General features: G+C 40.5%; 1 protein-coding gene across 1 annotated transcript; it reads right to left on the reverse strand.

The window, feature by feature from the left end:
* Nucleotides 1-1095: 1095 nt before the first annotated feature.
* LOC137278979 (monocarboxylate transporter 4-like) lies at nucleotides 1096-4992 on the reverse strand. The gene is made up of 5 exons (XM_067811471.1): nucleotides 4754-4992; nucleotides 3846-4039; nucleotides 2965-3108; nucleotides 1683-2441; nucleotides 1096-1265 (listed from the first exon to the last, which is right to left on the reverse strand). Exons 1-5 carry the CDS (start codon nucleotides 4990-4992, stop codon nucleotides 1096-1098), a joined length of 1506 nt encoding a protein of 501 aa, XP_067667572.1.
* Between the last annotated feature and the right edge of the window lie 7591 nt (nucleotides 4993-12583).

Here is a 12583-nt window from a genome sequence, read left to right on the forward strand (position 1 = left end):
CTCTAAACAGGTGGACCTGAATCAAAATGGTTTAAACTTTGTTTCATAATACTTACGGACACACTTCCTTTCATTTACAACTTCCGAAACATTTATTTTGAGGAACAGTAAATATTCTTTCCCGTTTGATTTTGTGTTTGCGGAAACATTGGTTTATAATTTTTCATCCTTAGTATATACTGAATTTGATACTGAGACTTTCTGGACTCTTGGATTTCCAGAATGAAACCGCCACATGTATTTCTTTTTAAAGCTACATTTCCGCATTTTGAATGCGCAAATAAAAGTGAGGTGTAATCATCGTGGCACACACGACTTGGTGAAAGGGTTACTTTAACGTAACGTGGCAGTATTTTTATGTCTATTTAATAATTAATCTAGGAGGCTACACCTTAACAGTGCTGATAGCAGTGTTCACTGCAGTAGGTACGTCCACCATTCATACCACTGCGCTTACCGAATCTATGACAATGTTGTGGATGAGTCGACATCTCCCGGCCTGATTACTGGTTTCTATGAACAAGTCATATCAGTATATTCCATACATTCGCCGAACAATATTCAATGGTAAATATCGTAAAGTGTTCTTGCCCTTCTCGTAAAACATCGTCGATAGTCTCTAGGGTATAGTTCCGATAAATCTCCACAAGATTTTAGCAAGCACACACCTTGCAAACATACAACAGCCTTCAGGACTCTCACTTGTCATAAGGGGCGTGTTAAACAACAAATAAATAGACACACCATGCTCTGCTTACGGCATGGGGAGTAACAGTTGATTTCGAGTTGATTTTTCAGTCCCATATCTAAGTCAGACAGAGGGTCTATATCACTGCACATTTGCAAAACACAAACCCTGCAAATGTTATGCAAATGACAAGTGCTTCGGAACATATATAAGTAGTGTTAAGAATCACTTATGGTTACGACAAAACCTTTCCATAGAAACATTCACAAATTCATCTCGATGTAGGTCCTTTAACACAGTCAGCACGGCCATCCATGGTATATTTACAGGTATTTGAAAAACTATATAATGCAACTATTGACTCTTGATTATGGATGACAAGGACGATATGTTGTAAAATTTGACAGTCACAATTTAGTATTGACAGTTTCTGGTGAAACATGTGCATCCCTCAAAGAAGACCTTCCTCGTCGGACATAGAGTTCCAGAAGCAGGAAGACCAACCCCATAAACAGCGCTACACCACCAGCCAGGTAAAACATCATGATGTAGTCTCCCGTTATGTCTCTGATGGCGCCTGGTAAAAACAAACACAAGTTTAAAAAGGCATGTGTGTATCTAAATTGATTTGGTTATCACAGTTAGTGTGTGTGCGCTCTGTAGTAGAAACACTCACTATCTCTCCATATCAAATTATCATCAATGTTGAAACGGAATCGGGTGGCCAGGTTCACTAAGTCACTGACTTGTCATCGTATCCCAGTTGTGTAGATTGATGCTCGTGGTGCTGATCACAGGACTGTCTGGTCCAGACTCGATTATTTACTGACCGCCACGATATATAAGTAATAATACTGATTGTGGCGAAAAAACAACCAAACAAACAAACGAAATCCAGTTGTAAGTTATTTCTTACTTCTTTTGAAGTCCGAAAACCTATTTTTTGTACATATTTTCACAATCAGATCAATTATAAAAATATGCAAGATCCTACCATTCACGGGTCCGCTGCATGTATCAGCCACGCCGGAAATCCCAAAGAAGAAAGACAAAGCTGAAGAATACATAGCGTGACCACACTGTTGATACAAGATAATAGGAATGCAAACATACAGCACAGATATTAGAATCCCATGACCCACTGTCAGTGCAACCATCGCACCATAATCATAAAAGTAGGTAAATCCAAAACTGAGCAGCCCACACACAGAAAGGGCTGCAGCTGAAGACAGAAGAGCAGGTATGTTCAGCACCGTGTCCAAAAGTCCTCCAAGCAAGCTTCCAACAACTAATGAGACTGTGAAGGCGGAGAGCAGTAACGACGCAGCCTCTAGAGTGTAGCCTCTGTTTTCAGCAATGTCAACGATGAAAACGGGCAGTCCCGCATAAAATGTCCATATCGGTAATTGACAAAATACGAATATTGTGTACGAGACTTTTTTGAATACGCGGATATTAAACAGCTTGGTTTTGGGCTTATGGTCTCCCTTCGCAGTTTTGGTCAGAAGTAAAGGCTTCGTGAAACAACGGATCGTGAATCCAAGGACACACATGTTAAAGTTGATTCCCCCTAGGAGCAGAAATACCCCCCTCCATCCGTAAGCATCAAGTAGAAGTCTGTTTAACTGTGGGGATATGAAGGCGCCAAATCCTGCCCCGGCATTTATAAGGGATACCCCCATGGTTTTGTGTTTTTTCATGACCACGCTCACCACCATGTAGGACGAGAAATAGGCTAGACATAGTCCAAATCCTGCAACAAACACAGCACACTGTTTCATGGAGTGTTGACCAAACGTAACATCAGTAAATACGTGAAATATACCAAAAGCTAGATCCTTTAATCAACACAGCACACTAGGTACGTTATGATGATTCCAAAAGCTCCTGTAAACTCCTGTAATAAACACAGCACATCGTATCATGGATTGTTGACAAAAGTCGCATTTGCTAAATGCGTTATATATTCCATATGTCATTTACGACGAAAATACTTTCATTGTGACACATATATATTCTCAAAAGTACTCTCCGTCAAAATTACCGTTATTACCACATAACGAAGGTTGTCTTGTTTTCTGTTTTCATTTGTACAAAAAGGTTTTCGATTCGAGTTATTAACAAGTTATACAGAATCTTCTTAGGAGACTTGGGATTGACTGAAGATCATGCAGATTCTGTCATTATTTGCACAGTCAACACTTCGTGTGTGTATGATGCCACCCTCGTTGGAGTAAATGAGAAAGGTAGCGTTCAATATGTATTGAAATTGGTACCTGCTATACATCCAACAGTTACGATGAGCACCTCCACATTAGGAGCAAAGCTGGCCCCAACACACCCACCCAATGACGTTATTGCTCCTAGTATGACAGAGGTTGCCGGTCCCATCTTCTGGACTATCGGACCGCAGATTATTGCTGTAGAAAACATGGCAACTTAGAGTGTGTCGGGAAAATATGAATAGACATAGAATAGATGAAAATTACATTTTATACAGAATATACTTTCCATGACTTACCCAGATGAAGAAATATACATATACACATAAGACAGGTAAAGTATGGTTATACCGATTTCTCTTATAAGGAAGTACGATACAACGTACATTTGTTTTGGTTTCGAACACTTGATGTTTGGGTGAAATGCGTAAAACGAGCTATGGTTATAAAGAACGTTAAAAATATAGTACCTCTCTACTATCCATAATCTCGGACAAAACGTATAAAGGTAACAATAACCGCTAGATTTTGTTATATAGTGAACTTTGTGTTTCCCACCACGTCAAATATAAATGAGGTTACGAAATATTCCAGATCGAGAGTGTAGCGAGTGGTCGTTTTGTTGTCCTTTGTCGACAGGTTATTTTATAATATACATATATTAGTAATACGTTTTGTGTCAAGAATGCTCTCGTCACGATATGGCTGCAATATTGCCGATGTGACATTAAATATTAACTCACTCACTCACTCACACGAAGCCGTTGGAAAGCTAAATTACATCCAAGGTCAAGGTCATTCGTAGTGTTTCACGTGACAGATTTGACGGGGTCTACGGTTCGTACGCACTCGCAAATGCGCCTCATTTCGTATACTTTGGCTATTAACCAATCAGAATTCGACAAATTTATCTTAAGGGTAATAAAGGATCATACCCCCTGCGTACATTATGCCGATACACAACGACTGCATCAGTGACGTCTGTGCTCGGGTTGCGCTGAAGACGTCGAGGATTTGGACAAACACGACTCCCAGACCGAGGGCAAATCCCATACTTAAAACATTGATGCATATACAGGAAATTAGCACTATCAGCTTGGCAGATGACGTCAGTTCCGGTGTCCAAGCACTGTCGTAAGAAACAAAATGGATATGAATTTAAATCTATTTTGACAACAAATACAATTGATCCAAATAAATGTCCCCTGAGGCATATCACTTGTCCCTTGAGACATATAACTCCATGCCAAGCATCTACGAGACATAATTTATAACAACGGAGGCCACTCATTTTGTTCTGGGGAGGTGGGGGTGGTGGGTGTTTCATCAGTTTTGTACATTTCTGTCATTCATTTTGTACTTGGCATTGTTACAAGTGTGTATTTTCTGTAATTTGTATTGTTATTGATTGTTAAGTGATAGTTATTGTTTAATCACAATGATTAGACTGACCGCTCGCTGTGTAACACTCAGTATAACTGTTTGTCACCAAGACTTTGATGAGTTGATATTTTAGTTGTGACCCATTAATTTAGATCCGACTCAGTTGCATTGTACTAGAAACCTCTATTATGAATCATTGTATCTTGTTCTTTAGTCAATACACACTAGTGACTATTTAAGACTTGTCTGTGTTATAGTTTGCCGGTTCTGAGGGGATTTCTCATACGTTTTGTCACGGCAATTTATTAATCGTAAAAACATGCAGGAGAGAGGGGGCCACTGACTTTGTACACATGTTTTATTTTAATTTTGGGGTTTGGAAGTCATCCACATTGTACATGCTTCTGCATATGAATCATCAGGTACTATGAACAGCCCCTTATCCAGGTATGTCTTTTACCCGGGTTTCTCAGTATGGTCGGTAGACTCGGGATTATCTCTGGAAGACGCCATTGCTCCTTGGTCTGGTTCCACACGACGTTCCTGGAAGGCTGCACCCTCCTGGAAGCCCTGTAATGACCTTGTGTTGTTGACAGGAATTGCTTCAGACGTAGACGAGCTTGGTGTGGCAACCGTTGTAAAAGAAGGATCATCAGACTTTAAAGTTGTCCGGATGGAGCATTTGTTCGACACAGCCATAGCTGAAAATAAGATTTCGAACTTGATCATTAACTCAACCATTTCTATCCTTCCTTAAAAGATAAAAGCTGTGCGCATCTGTTAAAATAGCAAACGGCAGTATTTGCACGGACACAATTTGCACTGACACGACTATTTCATGTAAAAAAAGGCCAAACAAGTACATCAGCGTACCTGGGCTTACTCATTATGTGGAAGTTTGGGTAGTCTTCAGTACTAACGTAATATGAAGCTTTCCAACTTATCGGGCTTACACGAAAAAATTGGCTTGTTACGCACCTGAAACAGAATGTGATAAATGTTAAAAGATCACCAAATGATGATATCTTACCAAAGTGAACCGTCCAAATTACGACGATAGATGAAAAATTCATCTCTGAAAAGAAATAATGCCACGATATTGGTAACTCTGTGTACAAAAACCTCTGACCTCACATCTCTGAGTTATCATCCCTTTGTGCTCTGTCAGGTGTGACAGACTTGCTGACTTGGTTGATGTATTTTACCTTATGCCAATTGCGTTGACCGGTATTCATGAAGCCATCCCCAAGACTGTTTGTTTCAGATTCGATTACTAACCGCCCGCCCTCATACAGCTCGAAAATACCCTCTCCAAGAAAAAGAACGCAAAATAAAATTAAAACATGATACTTACAATTTTGTTCACATATGTTAACTCAAATGTTTCTTTAGGGTTGCACATTGTTTCTGGAATGTTTTAGAAGATCATGCTTGACCAAACCAAACCCAATATGACTTTGAGCGGTTTTATCAATCAGGATTGTCATGATATGCGTGGATGTCATGCAGCACGAATATCAGGCACAATGATTGTTTCTCAGGTGCAAAGCATGAGCATTGCATGTGTCTATAAAAGACAAAACGAATCTCACAATTTCATCCACGATCTTAACAAGTACTGTACACGAAAATGGGACGTCTCAACGCTGCCGATCGAAATCAGGCAATTGGACGATTGCAAGCTGACGATTCAAAGAGTGTGGTGGTAAGGATCTTCAACGTTCCTCCCAGCACCAGAACTCGATTGTGGGATCGATTTCGTCAAACAAATTCGACAATTGACCGTCCAAGATCAGGAAGACCTAGAGTAACCACACCTGCCCGAGATCGGTACATCCGGGTAACGCACCCATATGGCCGCCATCGTACCGTCCGGGACACAGCACAAGAACAGTTTGGAGCCCGAAGAGTATCCGATCAGATAATCAGGAACTGTCCCCGAGAAGTTGGAATACGAGCCAAACGTCCAAAAGGTGCCCCTCCTTGGCACGACTACATCGACGTCGACGAGCGGGATGGTGTAACGCGGTGCTGCTATAGCTCCTGGCAAACTGGGGGCGCATATGGTTTAGCGATGAATCCCGTTATCTCCTCAGGCTACGTGATGGTAGAGACCGTGTCTACAGACGACGGCATGAAAGTAAACTAATCCTCAAAAGAAAGTATACACCTAAACAAGTACATAAAAACCTCGCAAAGTGAAAACTTATCCATACTGAGCCATGTTACCGATGTAAAGACCCATCGTTTCAGAGAACAAACTGAACCCAAATATTACGATTCGCATAAACGCAGCATAAAATCGAAAAACGACATTTTCATGTGTAACACGAAATGCACGTGCAAATCGGAACTTGTGCTTGTACCGAGGAAGTTTGACGGCCACTGTGAGAGCGTCACAGTGATCTAAGGCTGTTGGTAAAACTATTCAAAGACACTTGTTACTACGCGGGAATCCTCCCCATGGTAGTTTCTCAATCATGATCACAGACGTGATTCATTTCAGTGTTTGTAAAACTGTCGATATATGTACAAGTCATGAAACCTCTTCAGATGCGAATATTGCGAAATTGGATCTTGAAAAGGGGTCGAAATAGGTTTAGGAAGTGAGGGCTTATTTGATAGCATAATGAAGTACGATGTCAACGTATAACACGTTTACACATTACACCGTTTCCTAGACGACCAGTTTCTCAGACACGTTACACTGTCTTCTAGACGGCCGGTCACTCTGACACGTTACACTGTCTTCTAGACGGCCGGTCGGTCACTCTGACACGTTACACTTTCTTCTAGACGGCCGGCCACTCTGACACGTTACACCGTCTCCTTGAGAGCCAGTCACTCAGACACACAACTGCTTTCTTGACAGTCAGTGACCCACACACTGAAGATTATCTCCTAGACGAGCAATCAAGCAATCAAGTTTCCTAGATGGCCAGTGACTCTGATACCTTACAGTGTCTCCTAGACGGCTAGTCACATGGCACTGTCTTCTAGATGTCATTCCGACACTGTAGAAGGACTTTACCGAGGAGAGATTAGTAAGGAAATGAGCAATGCGACTTGCTTGAAACAGACCATGGCTTTATGCAAATTAGTGTGAGATGATATTGTATTACAAAGAACACTTGTTAAATTCATAAAGAGGCAGTACAGCAGCTTTTTGCCCGATCTATCTATCTATCTATCTATCTATCTAATAATTAGATGGTTAGTTGAAATGGTTAGTTAGACCACGGGTGTAACTCTTTCCTAATGAAATTTCAAAACCGTTAAAAATGTGAAAGTTTCAACATCAAAAGATTATACTCACTTGTATAACTGTAGCCACGTACCTCAGTCAAGTGTTCTAAAGTAGATTTTGCAAAATATTCCATGATGTTTAAACTGAATAAAGGCCTTATCTTTATTGTAACGTCATATTTGATTAGCAAATCAAACGTGTCATGGGATCATTTGCTTGTATCACGTTTCCTCACCCCCAATATTTCTCAATAATTATACACTAAATTATTACCCAAACCTAATTTTTATACAACAATTACTAGACAACTCACAAGCATAACTAAATGTCAAAAATTAACGTGTAGGGTAAGGTTAGGTCTAGGGTTAGGTGTAGGTTTGGAGTAAGGTTAGATCTAGGGTGAGGTTTAGGGGAACGGAAGGATGTTATTTAGTAGTAATCACTAAAATAATCCAGATTTTGCATGTTCTTACACCAGCCACTCATTGCGTGCAGCGTGTGCTAAATGCTTCTACCGCTGAGGAGTTGAGGAACAGTCCGTTTCGCCATCAGATCATACAAAAGGGCAAATGCAGGAAAACGACGTAAACAAGATTGTGCAGGGTTTTCGGAAACGTACTGTTAAAAGTTCTACGACTTCGCCATATACAGGAACTACGAAGTGTGCGGCGATGTATCCCGGAGGATCTCGATCTGTCCAGCTGGAATTCAGCGTCAAGTTCACATGACATGCTTATTATTAAAGTACACGTGGCCGCCTCAACTACCTGTGACTGCCTCGTTTGATGTCAAATAGGTCAACACTGATCGGTGAAAGAACTTTAAAAGGATTCTGGTGGATATACCCGATACCATAATACATTCAAATAGTCTTTATACTTACATGGAGTGACCTCGTTCAAAGTTGGTAATAGCAGTGTCCTGTGATGAATCTTTGGCTACGACAAATCTTCACGCATCTCATAGGACACCGTTCAACGAACGAGGTGTTTCAGAATGCACTCTTAAACAGGTTTGTCACATGTATTTACAGATCATGGCTCACAGTTTCTATTTACCAAAGTCTCCCTGATGTTTCGGAGGATGTGAGCAATCTTGAACCTGTAGGCAAAGAACACTGCATCTTTGTTTAAACACACACAAGGAGCAGTTGCCGTCTAGACATATCGTCTTTCTACCTCTCTGTTGCTGATATTACCGTGTATGTATTGAATTACCACTTGCTGCCATAGATCTGAAGTCGTTCAGTGAGCTCCAGTTGACGTCGATATAGACACACAGTGATACTGTGAAGAACCATCTACGTGTAAAAATTTAGGACAATACATCTTTTCTTAAAATACGAGTTCAATTATTCCATTATAATACACGATTCTTATTGTCATCTGGTATGGGATATCCAAGGCCTAGCTGTTCTAAGCTCTCTTAGCGTTAAGATAGTCGTAAGTTAATGTTAATGTATGGCACTGACGACTATCTTAGCGCTTAGTGAGCTTCGAAAATCTAGGCCCAACTACGTATCCACCATTTCCCAAGTATTCGCAGGACAACAGGAAGAAGCGTACTGTAGAAGACAGATGGTAGTTTTCCCATGTTATACTGTCTGGGCGTCAAAATACATCAGCAGTTCTGAAAATGCTTGGGGCGATGGGGTACCCTAGTGGATAAAGCGTTCGCTCGTCACGCCGAAGACCCTGGTTTGATTCCCCACGTGGGTACCATGTGTGAAGTTCATTTGTGGTATTCTCCGAAGTGATGTTGCTGGAATATTCCTAAAAACGGCGTAAACCTAAACTCGCACACTGAAAATGCTTGTCAGTAAAAGTAGCACGTACTCCATCAACGCGAAGTTTGCGCCGTTATGGAATGCTGGGAAGTCCTAAATGTTAAACATTTTCATTTAACAATCGAAAATGGCTGACCTGGCATGTCTCTGCTCAATGTTCCATCTCCTAGCGCGGGGTTTCCATATTGCGAAAGAACGTTTGTAAGAAAGGTTCATTGCATCTTTCAGTGGTAACACTGGATTCGTCCCAGTGGTAACGTATAAAGGCTTTTGTCATAATGTTTGTCAAACTGTCTAACCACAAGTATCAGCTGAACTCAACATGCCTATTTTGCTCATGACTACGAGTTGTGGTAGTTTAGCTTGCCGGGTTTGTAACTGTGACAAAATAAGGGACCAACCGTAGCCTCGTGTAAGCATGCTGAAAAGAGAAAAGCTCACCATGCATGCGTACCACTGAGTGACCATTTCTTGGGAAGGCGGATTGCACTGTGTTTGAAAAGGCCGTCATTCGGGGATACATCTTGCACTGTAAGTAGACATATGTGAGCTACCCTGTGGTAAACACGTATTTTGGAGAAGGTGACGTTTTATCTAACTGGAGGACTGTGTGCTATCTGACGAGTGAGTGAGTGAGTGAGTGAGTTGAGTTTTACGTCGCACTTAGCAATATTCCAGCTATATGGCGACGGTCTGTAAATAATCGAGTCTGGACCAGACCATCCAGTGATCAACAACATGAGCATCGATCTGCACGATTGGGAACCAATGACATGTGTCAACCAAGTCAGCTAGTCTGACCACCCGATCCTGTTAGCCGCCTCTTACGACAAGCATAGTCACCTTTTATGGCAAGCATGGGTTGCTGAAGGCCTATTCTACCCCGGGACCTTCACGGGTCTGCTATCTGACGAGGTCATGCTTGCGTTTACAGTGTGTCACGAGTGAAACGTCTTCATTTTCAGCTTACATTAGTTCCATTTACACTGAAAGTATTTTTACAGTTATTTCCAGTTCAAAAATACCGAAAAATCATTCTCATTAACCTATTCGGACGATGACCTACTTTTCACCGATCCGAATTTTCTCTTGTGAAAGTAAAAACAGACACCACAAACACCCCTGGTTACACTGAATTCCAATTCCTTGTTTCATAAGAAAATCGTGGTCCACATTTGACAACACTATAGTTTGTATGCTCGGGGCAGGTTTTAGAGCAAAATCTATTACTCTAGCAACATTTTACAGTCATTTCTTGCTTTGAAACTGTTTTTTCAAACGCAAACTTCTATCTGTTCTATCTCCATGCAAAGTCACATGTTGTTAGTTTTAGAGTATTCTAAGGTGTCAAGGACCAATGAGCAAGCACAATTTGATCACGTGACCTTGAGATTTACCAATTGTGAAGTGATTTTCATCATGGAGATGAATCATTTATCCTTGTTCTTATTTCTGCTTTATTTAATTAAATATAGTCCTTATGAAATTAAAAAAAGGTTTAAACGACAAAGATACAACCTGATAAAAAAGCAATAAGAATCAATAGCAATATAATTATGATTTAACTATGTTTTCGACATTTAGAACACTTTGGTTTTGAGAAAAGGTCCTTGGTCAAGTGTTTTCCAATCATTTTTCGAGAATTTCTTATTTATTTTAATACAGTGAGCTCATATTTTGCTATTTTCTGACAGTTTCCCATGTCACATGCATGAGCAAAGCTGCAAAGAATTCGATTGAATAGTCTAGAAGATATCGTTCTCCTAAATTTCAAAATCGATTTTCTCGAAAACAGTTTTTTGTTTCTTGATATATTTTGGTTTTCAGGCGACGATGATATTTATAAATGAATTTTGATTTTAAACTTTAATAACACAGTATTTCAAACAAATTCGACAAATGATATTCTCTGGAATGCCTGCTGATAGGCTGTCCACAGCTAAACACTATTGTACAATACAACCCACATGCATCCAGTGTGTGAAACCCTGGCCGATGTCCCCAGCTTTGTTATTGCTGGAATGTTGCTAAAAGAGTTGTGAACTAAACTCACTCACTCACAATACAACCCTCGCGGATGTCGTGCATTGTCCTGGTGAATTATTGTTCACTGGGTTGATGATTGGGTTGTTCTGCAAGAACTGTAACACTATTCATTAACTGATAATATAACTCACAGAGAGTGGGCGAGCTGTAAGGATGTTGGTTACCATATTTTGGTCTGAATCCGGTGATTGTGGAACAGTGCTCCAAGATTTACAATACATGCTCCTTTATTCCACCAAAGTAGTAAACACGAACGGTTCTTTAATGTTTACACAATGTCGTGTAACTGAAACACGGTTCGAAGCACGGGTGAAAGTACGAAAACGAACCCATGAACCAAAATCTTCAAAAGCAGCAATGGTGGGTAACAGAGTGCATCGTATATAGAGGGTGAGCAGCTCGTTACCAAACTCCTTCTAGAACGTCTCACCCGCAGGTAACCATCTACAGAAGGCTTCTCGCTAGACATATGATTTGTATCTGAACACAATCTCATATGACGAGCGATACTTGAAATATAGGAGAAAACACGCTTCCCAGGTTTCGGTAGACAATGTAAAAAACCCCGATGGTTTTACATTGTCTACCAAACCCGAGAAGTGTGTTCTCTAACATATATACCGTCAATGATGTGTAATTATAATGTGGATGATCATTTAATGAAGCTACATAACAATAACTGAAGCGCGTGTAAAATCAATTTAATGACAGTAACTATAAGCAGATAATTTAACCCCTCCACCTTCGTCGGCCCGGTGGCCGTGCGGTAGAGCTTCTGCCTACGGATGAGAGAATTACGGTGCCAGTCCCGCTTCGGAAAACTTTTGTATAGTGAGTTTAATCTTGAATTTCAATTGAATTCAAACACTCGTGTATCATTTGAATGTTGATGTTCATGTAAAGTTGGGAAAAGTAAACACTGGGAAGCGGTCTTACTAACGAAAAGTAAAACCTGGGAAGCGGTCTTAGTAACGAAAAGTAAAACCTGGGAAGCGGTCTTACTAACGAAAAGTAAAACCTGGGAAGCGGTCTTACTAACGAAAAGTAAAACCTGTCCCTCCAAAACAAAAACCTCAAATGCAGTTATTCTGGGAAAACAAGAGATGGCCTAATATATAGTGAGAAGCACGCTTTATGGGTATATTGATAACGAAAACATCCTTTACATTTCAAGGATCCAGTCTGTAAACCAATCTTTCTCAGGCGTGAAC

Source organism: Haliotis asinina, chromosome 3, assembly GCF_037392515.1.
Source record: "Haliotis asinina isolate JCU_RB_2024 chromosome 3, JCU_Hal_asi_v2, whole genome shotgun sequence".
Lineage (NCBI taxonomy): Eukaryota > Metazoa > Mollusca > Gastropoda > Lepetellida > Haliotidae > Haliotis > Haliotis asinina.